Source organism: Arvicanthis niloticus, chromosome 21, assembly GCF_011762505.2.
Source record: "Arvicanthis niloticus isolate mArvNil1 chromosome 21, mArvNil1.pat.X, whole genome shotgun sequence".
NCBI classification, from domain to species: Eukaryota; Metazoa; Chordata; class Mammalia; order Rodentia; family Muridae; genus Arvicanthis; species Arvicanthis niloticus.
Window position 1 is genome coordinate 19,360,146 of NC_047678.1, and position 17,881 is coordinate 19,378,026.

Genomic DNA, 17,881 nt, shown 5'->3' on the forward strand with positions numbered 1-17,881 from the left:
AAAGCCTTCCCTCTCAAACAAAGCAACCAACTCTGCCAGCACCCTGATTTGAAACTTGTAGCATTCAAGACTATGAGGGAATACATTTCTCTCATTTAAACCAATACAGTCATCATCCCTTTGGTGTCTGTGGAGAATCAGTTCCAGAAATTCCCAGTAGATACTGAAATCTAAGAATGAGGGCTGAAGGTTTAACTCAGTAGTACATACATCTACCTATGTGTGATACCCTATGCTTAATTCCCAGCACTTAAAAAAAAACATCCAAGCATGCTAATATTCCACATATAATATCCCTGCATTTGCAGAAGACCTATACGCCCAACCCCATATACTTAATCATTGCTAGATTATTTGTAATATGGTTGCTATATAGTCATATCATTTATGGACTAGGAAGACAGGAATAATACATTTGCATGCATTCAGTATGATAAGTTATAAGTGTATATGTTTGTGCATAGTGAGTCTTTGATGGTCTCTGAGGGCTTCAGAAATGCTAGGCAAGTCTTCAGACCTCACAAAAGATTGTTGAGTTGCAGTTGGCTGAGTCCGTGGTGAGCTTAAACTTTTTCCCCCAGCGCTAGAGATTAGAAAAGGTAAGGTCTTTTTAAACTGACCATTTATATTTTCTGTCCTTTTCATATCCTACTTGCACATTTCACCAATAATTTAAAAACACCATTTGGCATCTTAAAAATCTATTCATAGAAAGTCTTTTATGTAAGGGGTACAATGTGTCTGCCATCTGTTCTGTCCAGTTTTCTCCCATTTGTCTATTCTTTCCTTTAAAAAATGTATTGCCATGTCTGTCAGAATTTTCAGAACATTAAGTAGACCAATGTTCTTTAATGTTTTGGATACCCTGCCTAAAACTTTTGCTTCATTAAATTTCACTACTTTTTTTGAAACAAGGTTTAGTTATAAAGCTTAGGGTAGCCTGGAACTTACAATCCTCCTGTTTCAACTTCCTGAGTTCTGGGTAGATAGGTCTGGTGATCCAAGCACTGGGGAGACTGAGGCAGGAAGATCTGGAATCCAAATGTGAGGCTGTTATGAATTACGTAGCGAGATTCTCTTAAATATCAACTAAACAGGCACAAACACTCCCAAATTAAATCTTTATCGAACTTAAAAAAAAAAAAATCTCTGCATTGGCTCGATCCCTTTACTTTATGAGGCTTTATTTGTAGACTCTATCCGACCTACTCATGTTTGTCTGAGTCTTTACAATAGCATTATGTGTGTGTTTGTACATATGTATTATATACATTAAAAAAAAAAAAAAAAAAAGTAACCCAGGACTTCACCCAGGGTAACTAGGTGTCCTATTACTGAGTTCTATCCCCATTCCCTAAGGTTTGTCTTTCAGTAAGTGAAATTCAAACATCTCATTAAAGAAAGAACTATAGTTTCTCTATAACAGGGAGACGAGGCGAGCAAAAAGCTCTGGGCTAAGTGTAAGTGTGGTCGTACAGACGGACTCTTTTCCACGTAAAATGACCGTTCATATAGCAGAGAATGGAAGGCCAGCAGGGTAGGGGGAAACAAAGGGTCTCTGCGGAGGAGTTGCCTCACCCGGAGGTGCGCGTTGTCCCGAAGGCTACAAACGCGGCTCCAGACCTGCACAACGCCAAGACGGTAACACCCGCAGGGCCTAGGGACGGCAGCGGCGGATCCGCTGGGCGTACAACAGAACACAGCGGCGCACAGCAGGAGCAGGATTGGGCCCAAACCTGGGTAGGCGGGGCCTATGGAAGCGGACACCGGGAATTGGCTTTCGCGCGGAGGGTAGGCGGGGCCTTTGAAGGGCTCTCGCACTCGCGCAGGCTCAGTAGAGCAGTGGGCGGGGTCTCATTGAGCCGGAAAGGCAGTAGGAGGCTGGGCGCCCAGCATGCTGGTGCGGGAGCCCGGTGGGCGCGGCCGCGAGAGCTGCTGACTGCATCGTGGGGTCCGGAGCCGGTGGCGGCGCGCGGAGCAGGTGAGCGCGGGAGGCGGTGCTGGCAGCTTCGGCGGGCGCTTCCTGCTCGGCCTGGCCGAGCGGGTTCCGAGATGCCTGGGGCCCAGGCCTCGGTCGGCAGACACCGAGCCGCGGTGGGCTCAGGGCAAGAGGCCCCGGAGAGAACGGGTGCGGGGCGGCCACCCGCAGCTGCGGGCCCTCCGGTGCCTCGGCGCAGCGTTCGAGACGAGATCCGGAGTTCTCTGGCTTCGGACCTGTCCGAGTCTTGGTGTTGTTGATTGCGTCCCAGGCGGCCTTGGCCGAAATACCCCCGGGAAATGTGGACCGCCTACACGTACCTCCAAGGGTTGCAGGAGGCGGAGCTAACCTTGCGATCAGTGCGGGGTGGACAGGAGCTCTTGGGAGCAGCCCGCTGCAGCATCCTTCCTGGCTGTGGCTACTTCCTTGTGGATGTTGGCTTTGGGGACAGATTTATTCCTGAACCGCTCTAGCGTTGCAATAAGCTCAACTCGAGTTGCCTGTTTATCTTACAGCGGCCAGTGTAGGATTCTGTAGTCTCTTCATAGAATCACGTAGTTTCTTTCTTGCAAAAGGCTGACTTAGAAACCTGTCTCAGGTAGGGAATGAATTGGTTCAGTGAAACCCAGCGAAATCACGCTTTACTCAAGGTGAAAGATGGTGGGCCAGGTAACTTGAGTTGTTTTGCTGTTTAACCATCTAACGTTGCATTCAATCTGTCATCTGTGACAGCGTGTAAACACAAGTCTGAAGAGTGCCTTGCACTGCAGCCAGTGCTCATCTCCTGTAAATTCCATTGTGGGCGGTGTTACTGTCTGATGACGTCACCGTAATTAGATTAGATAAGCACTGTTTCTGAAATACTGAATGGATGTTTGTAAACAGTTTCTAGTAAAAGCATAGTTCGTGATCTGGGGGTTGTTATTCTACTTTATAAGATTTTATGATAAAAGCAGACCTGTGCAGGTCATGGTGAGGCTTAGAGTAGTAAGCATTGGGGTCTGACTTTAGGTCAGAACGCAGGCATGAAACAAGTGAAAATCGAAAAGTATAATATCAATTATAGTGACCACAGCCAAAGTAATTGAAGAAAAAAAAACCTGTTGGGCCAAGAGAGCAACTCCAATGAACTTTTAAAGTACTGAACTTGAAATGTGTAAGATCACAAGTCACAGGACTATTGGAACTGCTGGTCAAACAAACAAACAAACAACAAACTTGTAGTGAAACCCCACAGCAGGACCCTTGCAGGGGTGTTTTGAACGTGTTCTTACATGTTGTATGAGATTCGTTGGTGAGGATACCACTTCCAGATGGGATCTGTGGAAAAGTATTTCTTACACTCAGTGAGTGCCCTCTGTGCCTGTGACCTTGTTGGAAAGTTGAACAGATTAGGAAGAGCAGCATGGTCATTTAAAGAGGCCCCTGCTGCTTTGCTATCCCCATAATGAGGGAGAGTCTAGCTGAGGTGAGTTCATTGGTTTGGTTATGACTTTTCATTGTGGAAATTGTAAGACTGGGCTGTAGCAAGGTATAATCCTTGTGAATGCACTTTTAAAAGTTTCTCCTTGAAAGCAGCACAGGGTCCATGCTTTGCAGCCTGTCAGAAGCCAAATGCTGTTAAAAAGAATTTGCATGTTTTACTAACTTTCACTGAGGCAGCCTTTCTCTTATTTGACCATATCAACAGAAAACAACAGAGAAACTAATTTTGTATTGATTTGTGAATTTGTGTTTTGCCAATTTGACATACACAATTATAAATAGAATTTGCCAGTTAGTTGCTTACTCTGACCAGCTTTATATAATTTTCTCCTGAGATATGCCCTCTAAATTATTGGAGAGCAAAACATCACTAATTTCTAAGTAGTCTGTGAATAATCGTGCATGTATCAACATCTGTTGATTGTTTCAAATGGTTTTTAAAGATAAAATGTCATCTTGCATTTTTCTGGTTTTTGTTCTTTTGTTTGTTTGGGGGTTTTGTTTGTTTGTTTGTTTTGGTTATTCAAGACAGGGTTTCTTTGTGTAGTCCTGGTTGTCCTGGAACTCACTCCATAGTCCAGGCTTCCTTTGCACTCAGAGAGATCTACCTGCCTCTGCCTCCCAAGTGCTAGCATTAAAGCTGGAAGCCACTACTACTGGAATAATCTTGTTTTTTAACTTCCCTTTCAACTCACTGTAGAAGACTCACTGTGTCTTTTATTTCATTTGTTTGTTTGGTGTTTTGTTTTGTTGAGACAGAGTCTCTCTCTGTAGCTCTTGACTGTCTTGAACTCAACTACGTACACCAGGCTCTCCTCAGACTCATGGAGATCTGCCTGCTTCTGCTTCACAAGTACTGGGATCAAGGGCGTGTGCCACCATATCCGATGAAGGTGATCCTATGTGTCGTCTTTAAGAAAAAATTACTTTTACATTATGTGTATATGTGTGCAGGCACTGGAGTGTAGACGCCTTTGAGTGTGAGAGGACCTCGGGACTTCCTGCTGCAGGAGTCACAGGTGGTTGGAAGCTGCCTGGCTTGTGTGGTAGGCAATGAACTGATGTTCTCTGAAAGAGTAGCTCATGTTCTTAACCACTGAGCCATCTCTCCAGCCCCAAGCTTTATTGAGTGCATCATAGTAATATTTGGAGCTCTTTATAATACAAAATATGTCAACTTTCTCAAGTCTGAGTGGTGACCTTCCTAGAACACTCTTTAACAGTTGTATAGCAAAATTTGAGTGACATCCCTTTGTCCCTCGATATGCTGAGAATGTCCCCCAGCAGTTAGAGTACATCACTGGGTGTGTCCTGTTGCTAGCCGTAGAAACCCTTCTTCTTGAGTATTTTTGAAACAATTTGTGGCATCTGACTTTTTCTAGCACAAGGGGTTGACAGTTCCCCCTCTTGTTAGCAAAGGGACCGTGCCTTTGGACGTGTAGGCAGGGGAGACACTTGCTGAGGAGGGGGTTAAAGCTGGAGCCAGCAAGCATTGCAGGAGTAGGCAGCTCCCTGTAGCTTCCTCATCTGCATCTCCTGTGCATGTTAGCACACTTATGCTTCTGAGTAGTTCTCTAGCGCCCCGCCTTCCCCATGTAGTGTTTGCTGCGCGTGTGAGCATAGGCGCACCTCTGGCTTATGAAACTTAACTAACACTGAAGCAGTGCCCTCATTGCTTGGCCCTGGTCTCTGCTTCTAGATGACACTGTGCTAGAGTGCTGAATGAGGCTTGTTCCCGTGGGCCAGCTGGCTTATGTAAATGAGCGAATAAACTTTGCTCTCACAGAACAGGCTAGCATAGTCTTAGCTACTTCACAAAATTCACGATTTCTCTGGAGGAACATGATTTAAATTATGTTAACCTTCTAAAATATTATAGGGATCAGGTTTTAAACCTCACCCTGAATATTGAAGCTGCCATCCTTTTTTTTTTTTTTTTTTTGCTTTGGAGTTTCACAGTTTCACATACTCACTGAGTAGAGCTGTTTGTCTCAGCATTTAGAGTGCTCCCTGGAGTGCGGCCTCAAACCCTTGTGGCTTCCTGTGCTCCAGGGACTGGGATGGCTCCTGGGGCTCTTAGAGCTCTAATATGATGTAATATTCAAGATAAACTAGAATTTATAAATGTATAAACTAGAAATTATAAATGCTTGCCAGGCAGTGGTGGCGCATGCCTTTAATCCCAGCACTTGGGAGGCAGAGGCAGGCGGATTTGTGAGTTCCAGGACAGCCAGGGCTACACAGAGAAACTCAAGAAAAAAAAATTTTTAAATGAATAAATAAATTGTAAATGTTTAACATAGAAAAACAGATTGGCTGATTTGTCTGCTCAACTCTGTCTGAAAACAAAAGACTGCGCTTCTACTGTGCGTAAATGCAGCTTCACTGGAACATACAGGCAATTTATGAAAGGATCGCAAAGTTTTTTAAAACAAGCCTTTGTAGCTGTCTTTGTTGCTTCCAACCTCTCTCTGCTGCATTTCTGCTTTTCTCTCTTCTGGCTGCTAATTGGATTGCAGACTGTTGCTAACCATGGCGTCTGGAGATGACAGTCCTATCTTTGAAGATGATGAAAGGTAAATGTTTCGTTTTGCAATAAAAACTGGCCCTTGAAAGTTTGGGGGTTCTTAGAACAGGCCTGGAGAGTTCTGCGTCTGTTGGGGACACATTCTCTGTCATCACAGAATGCAGGCTCTGCTTCCTGACATGGAGGAGGGTAATGAGTGGATTATGTCCACCTGTGTGGCTATGCCTGCTGTAAGTGTGGCATCCTCTTCCATAGACCCTTCTCAGAACAAAAGTCTTAGTAACCACGTGAAGATAACTCAGAGCATACAGAGTAAGAGATGAGAGCAGGCAGAGAGAGAGAGATTCCAGAGTACAGTGTTGGAGCCAGAGTCCTTGGTTTACAGCCTCCTCCTCTTGACACTGTCATGTGGCCCTGCTTAAACCTTGGGGGCTCTGTACTTCCTCTTTAAGGGACCGACAGCATCCTTCTCATGGAGAGGAGTCAGTGACTTAGTGATGACACTGGTTCACAAGAGAGCACTGGCCAGCCACAGTCAGCTGTGACTCCCACTACTGGAGTAGACATTACTACACAAAACTAATCATCTATATCAAACTTCTTCCATGATAGTTTTTGAATGACAAATGAGAACACTATTTTTGATGATGTTGTTAAATTCCCAGTCTTTGGTTCTGAAAAGTGAAGAATTCTTGCTTGGGATTGATCTGAGACACACACACACACAGAGAGAGAGAGAGAGAGAGAGAGAGATAGAGAGAGAGAGAGAGAGAGAGAGAGAGAGAGAGAGAGAGAGAGAGAGAGAGATTGAGAATTTGTAGGCCTTTTTTGTTGTTGTTGCAGAAGTAGTCATAAAGTAGACACTTCCACTGACCTTTCCATGTGCTAGACTAGCCCAGCCCAACATACTGTCCGGAATTAACTGTTACAGTCTTAATCTTATTAGTATTTAGGTGACTTTGGGATTATTAGACTATACCTGTCATAGCTGCCTCTTGAGGGAAGAGCCAAGGAGAGCGGAAACATTTACATGTGCAGTGAGTAGGGAGTGTCACCTCATCTCATAATTTTAGGACCCTTGAAAATCTGGTATTTTCATGCTGGGAGGATTAATTAATCATTCTCTTACTGTTCTGGTCCATTTTAATGGCTATTTTATTCCTCCAGCCCTCTCTATAGCCTGGAAAAAATGACAGATCTTGTAGCTGTTTGGGACGTAGCACTGAGTGACGGAGTCCACAAGATTGAATTTGAGCATGGGACCACGTCAGGCAAACGGGTTGTGTACGTGGATGGGAAGGTAGGAGAGTGAACAACAGCGACGCTTGGTTTTGTCTGTGTAGATTGCTTATATAAAGCAATCCAATGGCCATTACAGAATACATAAACTTTAACTTTCAACGTCCAAACTTAGAGTGACTACCCTGGGAAACCTGGACAAGAAGAAATATAAATATGAATATGAATATAAATAGTACTGTCATTTGAACAGTCTGAATTTTTTACATTATTTTTAAAATCAAATACTAATTTTTCTCTGTGTTTATTAAAACTGTATATGTTATCATCTAGGAAGAGATAAGAAGAGAGTGGATGTTCAAACTGGTGGGCAAAGAGACGTTCTGTGTTGGAGCTGCAAAGACCAAAGCCACCATAAATATAGATGCCATAAGTGGCTTCGCGTATGAGTACACACTGGAAATCGACGGGAAGAGCCTCAAGAAGTACATGGAGAACAGGTCGAAGACCACCAACACCTGGGTGCTGCACTTGGATGGCGAGGAACTGAGAGTTGTTTTGGGTAAGTCGGGGCTGTTTCTGCAGAGCCATTGTGATGCCCTGCTCTCCTGACTTTCGCGGACACTTTCCTAGGCGAGGGGAAGGGTCTTCATGTAGCCCACTGGGTTTTGCATGTGGTGTCTTAATGTCAGGTTTGATACGGTTGGATTTGAAGGTTATAATCCTGGGCTTAAGAAGTAATATCAATCCAGGCATGTACTGTTTGGTATTTCTCTTTATAAATAAAAAAGCAGTTAGAAACTTAAGAACCCTCAAGAGGACAAGAAACTTCTGTAGGTAATAATGGAGGTACAGTTCCATGAATCAGAGCTCAAAGCCCAGTCAAAAGTGAGCTTTCTAAGACATTGCCTTCTCAGCCAGGCGATGGTGGAGCATGCCTTTAGTCCCAGCACTCGGGAAGCAGAGACAGGCAGACCTCTGTGAAGCTAGCCTTGTCTACAGAGCAAGTTTCAGAACAGCCAGAGCTACACAGAGAAATCCTGTCTTGAAAAAACAACAGCGGCAGCAAGAAGAGCACCTTTACCTTTTTGTTATTCCTGTGCCCCCATTTCTTTCTCATTTACTAAACGAAAATGGTGTAGCAATCATCTTAATTATGTATTTAGGTCATGTTTGTTAACTGCTTCTCAAAAGGAAGACAGTCTACCAGGTATCGAGAGTGCACAGACAAAAGGAACTTTGAGCATGGCATGGTAGTCTGCACTCTTAGCTGGGTACTAGCAGATAGGGTTTTTGTTTGTTTGTCTGGATTTGTTTTGGTTTTAGACAAGAAATGTTTGTCAACTAATAAGTCACATAAAAACCCCAAAGCCAGGCATGGTGGCTCGTACCAGACATCCCAGCCCTTCAGCGATGGAGAACCCGAGGTTGAGGCCAGTCTAGACTATGGAGTGAGACCGTGTCCTTTTACAAGAAGGGAGTAGGGAGGCAAATAAAATAATTACTTACTGTAAAATATCAGTTTGGTTTGTGGTGCCTCCATGTTTCCTGTAAAGTGGTAGCTGGAGAAATGTCAAATTTAGGTTTTATTGGACTTTCTGGCAAAACCAACTTGAGTTTTCTGGTGTCTTGATGGACACAGAGTGTTCATTGTTCTTTCTCTTCAGCATTAATAACTGTGTTCGTCAGGGTTTCCTAGAGGAACAGAACTAGTAGATGTATACATCTACTATATGTATGTATATATATATTTATCAGACTGGCTTATTGCTATGCTCTGAGTATTCCAGACATGGTGGCCTCACACTGGGGAAGGTGAAAACACAGTTCATCCCATGAGTCTGGTGTCTTAGCAGTGTCCACCTGGCACTGAAGGCCTGGAGGGGCTCACCGAGCCACTGGTCTTTAGTCCACAGTGGAAACCTGATGAAGCTGGGTTCTGTTATCAGTGAGGGAAGATGCAGCAGCAGCAGCAGCAGCAGGGAAGCTGCGCCACCGATCCAGGTGAAGGCAGGCAGGCTGAACATCAGGGGCTGCCACGTGGAGGGGCTCCCACATTTAGCATGGATCTTCCCACTTCGCACAACCAGAACATTCACTGATGTGCCCCGTGGCTTACCTCCTAGTTGATTTCAGGTCCAGACAAGTTGACAACCAGGATTAAACATTACACTGATGCTTAGTGCCTCGAGCATTCATCAGTTGCTGCCAAATAGTAATACTTGGATTCTTTCATCCCTTGCTTCCTGTTTAGATGTTTGTCTAACAAGAGACAAGAGACTCCCAGTCACCTAGCTGTTGGGTTGCAGAGACTATGTCTCATGTAGGAAGCACCGGGCAACTTTGTTCTTCCTGTAGTCGCCAGCCTTCAAACTACCGACTGTTTGCAACTTCAAATCATGTTAATAAGATGGAAACAATTCAATTTGCTTTTGTACATTGCAGTTACCACTTTCATTGATGCTTAAAGTATCCCTTTTGGGGACAGGGGAGCTTTATGTATGTGTGTGTTTATTTGTTTTGAAACTGGTTCTTGTTCCATCTCTGCTAGCCTGGTGTTCACTGTGTCTCCCAGGCTGGTTGTAAACGTTTGTCTGTCCTTCTGACCCTGCCTCCCAAGTGCTTAGATTACACAAAAACCTGCTGTTTTGGACCCCTGAGGAGCTTGATAGAGCGGTTCCTTTGGCTGTTCCTAGTTGGCGTTGGCAGCCACCTCCAGCCTCCTTCCTTCCGACATAACAGGATGACTGGAGCTGTTTTGAACATTTGTGCCTACACTTGGATATTGAAGAAAAAATTATTTCAAGATTTCAGTGTAATCTGGCCAAATACTAAGAGTGTTCTTTCATCATTTCTTGATTTTCAGTGAGCAGAACAAGGAAATTAGGTTGGGGATGGATGGGGATGGATGGATGGGTGGATGGGTTGATGGATGGATAAATATAAAAGATAGGGAACAAGGGGTGGTAATAGGACAGAGGGAAGAAGGAAAATAGAAGGGAGAAGAACAGATCTTTTCTGGTTTTGTTTTGAGACAAGGTCTCTCTGAGTAGCCATGGCTAGCCTGGGACTTAACATGTAGACCAGGCTGGACTTGAACTCATAGATCCTCCTGCCTCTGAGGAAACTTTTCTTTGAGGCATCTTCTGAGTTCATAATGATACTTGGTAGGTCAAGTTGAGGAGGATAGGTTTTACTTAACCTTATCTCACACCTTTTCTCCACACTTAGACTCCTCCTTTTCTAGGACACAGAGGATGATGGACTATGATGGAATCACATAACTTACTTGCCTTTTGCCAAATTGCAGACATATATAATAATTCCATAACATTAGCAGTGCTGCCACCATGAACATAGTCACCAACAGTGCTTTTATACTGTTTGTGCATCATCCTCCAGCTGTTCTGTGCGCTGCGTGCACACACCCCCCCCCCAGCCCTCACTCAAGGAAATCAAGTCATTGTTTCAGCTTCTGTCCAGTCGCCGTGATGCCTGCATCTTCTGTCAACATTCCTGAAGAAGGGCTCGGAAACAGAGTGTTGAATTCTTGACTACTGATAGCCTTATGGTTGTGTCTGAGGGAGCAGGGCTTGGGGATGCTCCGCCAGCCTGCGCTCTGCTGAACTCTCCCATTAGGCCCCTCAAGGTGTAACACAGTTGCTTCCTGCTCCTGCTACTGAGAGGCGCAGCCATGCTTTCCCTGCCATTATGGGTTGCATCTCCTCAAGCAGCAGCCAGAATAACCCTCTCCTCTCCTATGTTGTTCTGTCAGAGCAAGAGAGGAGCGAGTGACACAGATGAAGCATCATCTCTGAGCCTTTCCACGGTGGCTGCTCTTCCTTTATCCCTTTCTGTGAAGGCCACTAATTTTACTACAATAGCAAATCCTACATCATGTGAATGCTGGTTCATTCAGTATATAGTCAAGAGGCTTGGAAGGTGTTTCTGTTTATAATCTATATTACTAAAAATCACCCCATTTCCATTTGCTCCATATTTGAACTATATTCTTATGTACAGTTCTTACTTATTTTTCCAGGCTTTCTTGTTGGCTTTCTCTTACTTACTTACTTAATTTGCTTTGGTTTTTTTCAAGACAGGGTTTCTCTGGGTAGCCATGTCTTTTCTGGAACTCTATAAACTAAGCTGGCCTTGAACTCATAAAGATCTGCTTGCCTCTTCCTCCTGAGTGTAGGAATTAAAGGCATGCACCACCACCACACGCAGCCTGGCTTTCTCTTTCTTGTGCAAAGTATGTGTGTGTTATTTACACATCCGTCCATTTTCTTTTTCTTAAAAATTTCTTAACTTATTTTATGTATGTGAATACACTGTCAATGTCTTCAGACACGCCAGAAGAGGGCATTGGATCCCATTACAGATAGTTATGAGCCCTGTGGATGCTGGGAATTGAACTCAGGACCCCTGGAAGAGCAGATGGTACTCTTAACCACTGAGCCATCTCTCCAGTCCCCTGCCCGTTTTCTTTTGTCAGCATTTTTCTTATGTCTCCCATCCCCTGTGTTCCATTTTATGAGTACTGGTGTTTTTCCTGCATGTATGTCTGTGTACCCCATGTTTGTGCTGCTGCAGAGGTCAGAAGAAGGCACTGGATCCCCTGGAACTAGAGGTACAGACAGTTGTGTGGGCTACAATGTAAATGCTGATAATCAAACCCTAGTCATCTGGAAGAGCAGCCAGTGCTTGTAACCACTGAGCCACCCATCCTTACACACACACACACACACACACACACACACACACACACACGCCCCGTTCATCCTTTTCCAGCATGGCTGCCTACTGTTTACTCTCATGGATGCTGCCGGCAGCTCTCAGTTTCATCTTGTTCCCTGAAGTGCATCTTTAAGGGATTATTTCTGTGGTTGAAGAGAGAAACATTTCTTGGTGTCTAAACTAAGCTGCTGTTTTTCCCAAATATAGCAAATTCATTTTCCCTCAGAACTTATGAAGGTTTTGATCCCCAGTTTTATTCCAGTATTCTATTCTTCACTGTTTTAAATGGATTTTGTGCCTGTGTGACACCCCCCCCCCCCCCCGCCACACACACACACCCTGTTGAAGCTTTACTAGTTGGTTTTATCCGTCTTTCTGAATGTCACCATGATGTGGTCAGAGATGTAGTGACTCACTTCATCCCAACACTTACTAGTGGGAATTTTAGTCGGGAGAGGTTTATAACAGTGGTTTAGCCCCTGGTTGCAACCCCTTTGGAGGTTGCATATTAGATATTCACGTTACAGTTCGTAACAGTAGTATACGATGTACAGTCATGAAGTAGCAACAAAATGTTTATCAAAACAAAATTTAACAAAACTTTTATCGTTTGGGTGTCACTACAGTATGAGGAACTGTATTAAAGGGTTGCAGCATTAGGAAGGTTGAGAACCTGGGTTAGAGAGCTAATGGGTGTGAATATGCTGGCCTTTGTTTCTGTTTTCAGTGTTGGGACAGCCTTGCAGTGCAGTGCTGCATTGTTATTATGTAACATTGCCTAGATATATCCATGATCTTTTCACTTGTACAGATTTTGAAAATCTGTATTCCAGTGTAATCTATTTTTACTTCACGGCTCTGGATTAGCTGCGTTCCTCATGGGCACATCAGCAGACCCTTCTAGTTAATTTAGATAATCTGAACGCATGTGCATTTCAGTACTGCCAGTTCTCATGGCCACTGTCACTGATCTTAGCGCTGGATGTTCAGCCACATATTGTGTGATCAGCTGGGTTTCCCTGCCTCTGACCATGCACAAATCACATTCAGACAGCCTCTGGGGTGACCTGCTGCCTCCCCCTGTCACATTTAGCCCTCCTCAGAGGCTTCCTGCAGTTTAAATGAGGTGTTCATCTGGCTCAGGATGTAGAGGGAAGACAAGCTCCTACAGCAGGTAGCCTGCCAGAGTCACCTTCAGCTGGACCCTCGGATATGACCCCTGGGCATGACTTTGTCCTTGGATCCTTGTGACCACAGTCTTCCAGTCCATTCTTAGAACACCGGTGTTGACAGGCAGTGTTGGGGACTCCCCCTGCTGTGAAATATGGTAGCAAAGTTCTGCCTGAGGTTGCCACAGTGACCTTGTGTTCCCTGTGTTCCCTGCTGTAGAATCCACGTGTGTGGTCTGTTTCTCCTTAGCATCTAGGAGTTTATGCCACCATCCCATAGCTCTGTCTGTGCACGAGGCAGGAATTACCTAGTCACTGGTGCTGTCTCATTCTTGATGACCATTTGAATTTATTAAGCCACGTTTTCCATGACTAAGGTCCTCCTCATTCCCTCTTTCATTTGTAACCTCCTTTACAAAGATTGCACTTCAGAATTTGTTTTGTTTAATCAAACTATTTCATCACATTCTGATGGGACTATGACCTTCTTAAAAGACTTGAAACAAATTTTGGTTTCATTTATGAACAGGGTTTTTTCAAATTTTGAAAGTTCCAAAGACATTGAAAGTATGGAATTTTAGAATGTTAATGTAGTTTATAACTATACTGTACCCAACTTTACAAAATAAGTTAATCTGACATATAGAATTATAACCTGGAATTCATGTTGCTTTTACAGAAAAAGACACTATGGACGTATGGTGTAATGGTCAGAAAATGGAGACAGCGGTAAGTTGCCTTCCTTTATCCTGGTGTGTGACAGTTCCTCATTCTGGAACTTTTAAAAAATAATATAGAGGCGGGGATATCCGGGTCGGGAGGGTGAGAGGTATAGAGAGACCCCTCAGTCAGGTGAACTGCCAGGCAGGTGCAAAGAACTGAGTTCAGATTCCCAGTGCCATGTAAAAGCTAGGCATGATCGATTGATCTCTCTCTCTCTCTCTCTCTCTCTCTCTCTCTCTCTCTCTCTCTCTCTCTCACACACACACACACACACACACACACACACACACACACACACACGGAGCTGAAGAAATGGCTCAGTGGTTAAGAGCACTTGTTGCTCTTGCAGAGGACAGGTTCAGTTCCCAGCACCCACGCTGGCTTACAAGCATCCGTAGCTCCGGTTCCAGGTGATTCAGGGCTTGCTCTCACCTCTGGCACCAATATACATACGGTATACAGACATACATGCAGACAAAGAATGCATACATACAAAAATTTAAAAGTCTAAAAAAATTTTTTTTTTGTTTTATGTGTTTGAGACAAAGTTCCTCTGTGTAGCCCTGGCTGTTCTGGGACTTGCTATGTAGACTAGGCTGGCCTTGACCTCACAGAGGTCCAACTGCATCTGCCTCCCGAGTGCTAGGATGGAAGGTGTGTGCCACCATGCCCGGCTTCTCAAATAATTTCTTTTAAATGAGTTCGAATTTTCAAACACTATCAAAGCTAGGGCTGTAGCTCACTAGCAAGCACACATTCACCCAGCATGGGCGAGGCCCTCGAGTCCGTCCTTGGCACCGCAAAACTTACAACAGAAAGGTAGGTTTCCAGAAACTGTTGCGGATGTCATTTGTACAGAGTAATGGGTTTCAGTTAATAAGTGCACACAGCTTTAGGAAGTCGGGTAAAAATAATGTTCATCTATGATGTGCTTGTTAATAGTGACTGGCAGGAAGCCAGCATGAAGCCAGCCCTCTGTAACCCCACTGCCTGCTTGTAGCTACAGCAGTGGAGCGGCGTGGGCAGCTTCCCTACCTCAGCCTGCCCCCATCTATGCACATGCACAGGCCGCCCACCCCTTCTCTGCAGCACACATTTCCAACCTAGTATCACCACTGGGTGTGAAGTTGCCACGAAGCAGGGATTGTGTTAGCAACCCTTGCTGGGCCATCCAGAGGCTTCTGCCAAGGCTCAGTACAAAGTGCCCCAGGACATGCCTGGGCCACGCACATTACACATCCCCTCAAGACCATCTGCTGGAGCAGCTCAGAGCCCAGAAAGTGCTTCCCTTGCCGCTCATGTGCTTGCTGTTGTTTAGAGAACATGGACTCCTGGCTAGCTCATCTCTCCATCTCTGTGATGCTCAGATGTGCCGTCAGGACCCAGGGACTCAGATGCTAAGCAAAGCCTCCAGCACTGAGTCACAGTTCCAGCCCACAGAGACAAGGTTTAAATCTGAGTGTGTTTCCCTTGCTTTCTGGGACAATCCATTTCTGTCCTCGGGCCCCTGCTTTTTATCTCTAGTACCGGTCCATAGAAATACAGATGAACCGTAAGTATGGAACGTAGATGTGATTTCACCTTTACTAGAAACAGCACTCAAGGGAAGAAGAAGGTGGGTTAATTTTAATGTTTATTTTAAATCAGTATATCAAGAGTGTCGTAAGGACTCATGGTGGCACATGCCTTCCTTTAATCCTAGCACTCAGGAGGCAGAGACAGGCAGATCTCTGTAAATTCAAGGCCAGCTTCTTCAGAACTGGTTAGTTCCTGGTCAGTTCCAGGACAGTCGGGGCTGTTGATGCAGAGAGAGTGGTTACACTGGGTGCCCACTAACCTTAAACCAGGAGGGAGCTGGCTTTCTAGTGGGAACCCTTCAGTCTTTGCTTGATGGGCCTTCAGCAAATTATTAAATATGTTGCTCTTCAATAAATGTGTCTATAAAATGAGTATAATAATGATACTTGTAGCGGCTGTTGTAAAGACAGTTGAAATGTTGAGAATAAGCTAAGAATAGTGTAACTGAGGAATGTGTTATTTTTAGTTTTGTGAACATCTTCTATACTGTGAACACAGCACTTTCTTCTCCTGAAACTTAAGATCCCTCAGGATTTTGGAAATTACAGCAAACCATAGGGCTCTAATAATAATCTCTAGGCTCTAATTTCACAGAGTTTGATGTTATAACCAGTATTTAAAAAAAAAAAAAACTTTTATTTTTTTACTTTTGCTTTATGTACATTGGTGTTTTGACTGCATGCATGTCTATGTAAGGGAGTCAGATCCCCTGGAACTGGAGTTACAGACAGTTGTGAGCTGCCATGTGGGTCCTCTGAAAGAGCAGTCAGTGCTCTTAACTGCTGAGCCATCTCTCCAACCCTGTGACCGGTACTTTAAGATGACGTTACTGCTCGGACAGAACTTTCTGCAGCACTGACACTTCTTCCTTTGTTGTCCTAGGGTGAGTTTGTAGATGATGGAACTGAAACACACTTCAGCGTTGGGGACCACGACTGTTACATCAAAGCCGTCAGCAGTGGGAAGAGGAGAGAAGGGATCATCCATACGCTCATTGTGGATAATAGGGAAATCCCAGAGCTCACTCAGTGACGCCTTCTTAGAGAGTTCTGAGCTGAAGAGGTGACCTCAGGGCTCGCCGATGGCTGTGGTAATTAAATGTGTCAATATGTACATATTGGTAGATTTAGTCTGCAATGTTTTTATTTTTATCTTTTGTTACTTGAAACTGTAATATTCCAATGGTTTTCAAAAAAACATGGACTCATAAAAATTTATTTTTTAACCAATGTGAAATGTTTCTAATTTAAATGGAAAATAAAATGAGGACCAAACCACTAACATCTCACAGCAGAAACCTTGACTGTAGTGAACACTGTAAATAAAATGGTGCTGCTGGCTGTGCCCACAGGGGGATTGGTGTCATATGATTCACACCTGTGAGCTGGCTCTGCCCACAGGGGGATTGGTTTTGTGTGTTTCATGCTCTTGCAGCTAGGTTGGCCTGTCGTTTGAAGCACTTGATGTAATCAGAGAAAACAAGAATCATTTTCTGCCTGAAAGCATGAAAAAATGCAATGATATCATAAAAGAATTTAATGTAAGTGCTGAAGAAATGGCTCAGCAGTTAGGAGTGCATGTTGAGAGCAAAGGACCTGGGTTCAATGCCCAGTATTTGCGTGGCAGCTCACAACTATAATTCTAGCCCCAGGGGACCTAACGCCCTGTTTTGGCCTCCATGGATATCAGACGTGCATGTGGTACACATACATAAGGACAAAACACTCATACATGTAAAATGAAAATAAATCACTCACACTTGTAATCCTAGCTCTTGGGAGACAGAGGTTTGAGTTTGAGGCCAGCGTGGTCTACAGAGTGAGTTCCAGGACAGCCATGGTTACACAGAAAAACCCTGTCTTGAGAAAAAAAGAAAAAAGAATTCTATATAAATTCAGAGACAGGAAAAAAAAATACCCCTTATATATGTATATAGCCTTAGAAATCCTTTTATAATGCCCACATTAGGAGGAAATTAATAATCAAAAGTGGAAAAAAACCCTAAAAAACCAAGGAACCTCAGGGCTATGATAATGTTCTTGTCTTCATCTGAATACTGGTTACAAAGACAACTTATAAACATTAATATACCTGTATGCCATTTACTTTTCTGTAACATAGGCTCTGCACAAACCTGAAAATAGTAATTTTATAATTGGGTTTAGGGATGTAGCTCGGTGGTAGAATGCTTGCCTAGAATGAGTGAGGCCCTGTGTTTGAAGCCAGCACTGCCCCATGTGCACACATAATGATTTAAATATATACATATCTACTCAACTCTTTCTTCAGAAGCATCCTCACTCTTCTCTTGGCAGTCTATCATCTAGGAATGAAACTGTAAGTGATGTCTCAGTGGGAAGAGAACTAGCCAGCCTTGAGATGAAATGTGACCTAAAATAAATCTGTTATCTTTTAAATTGTTTCCCTCGGGTATTTTGTCAT

At 44.0% G+C, this 17,881-nt stretch overlaps 1 protein-coding gene across 3 annotated transcripts; it reads left to right on the forward strand.

The window, feature by feature from the left end:
* Window positions 1-1,789: 1,789 nt before the first annotated feature.
* On the forward strand, window positions 1,790-17,856 carry LOC117693654 (fas apoptotic inhibitory molecule 1). Of its 3 annotated transcripts, XM_034484373.1 has the most exons (6): window positions 1,790-1,981; window positions 5,983-6,039; window positions 7,158-7,290; window positions 7,563-7,791; window positions 13,818-13,867; window positions 16,322-17,856. In XM_034484373.1, exons 2-6 carry the CDS (start codon window positions 5,996-5,998, stop codon window positions 16,469-16,471), a joined length of 606 nt encoding a protein of 201 aa, XP_034340264.1. In that variant the 5' UTR covers window positions 1,790-1,981; window positions 5,983-5,995; the 3' UTR covers window positions 16,472-17,856. The 3 variants fall into 3 exon arrangements, with proteins under 3 accessions (XP_034340264.1, XP_034340267.1, XP_034340266.1); XM_034484376.2 differs by lacking the exon at window positions 5,983-6,039 and having other exon boundaries at window positions 1,843-1,981; XM_034484375.2 differs by lacking the exons at window positions 1,790-1,981; window positions 5,983-6,039 and adding an exon at window positions 6,096-7,027.
* The last annotated feature ends 25 nt before the right edge of the window (window positions 17,857-17,881 follow it).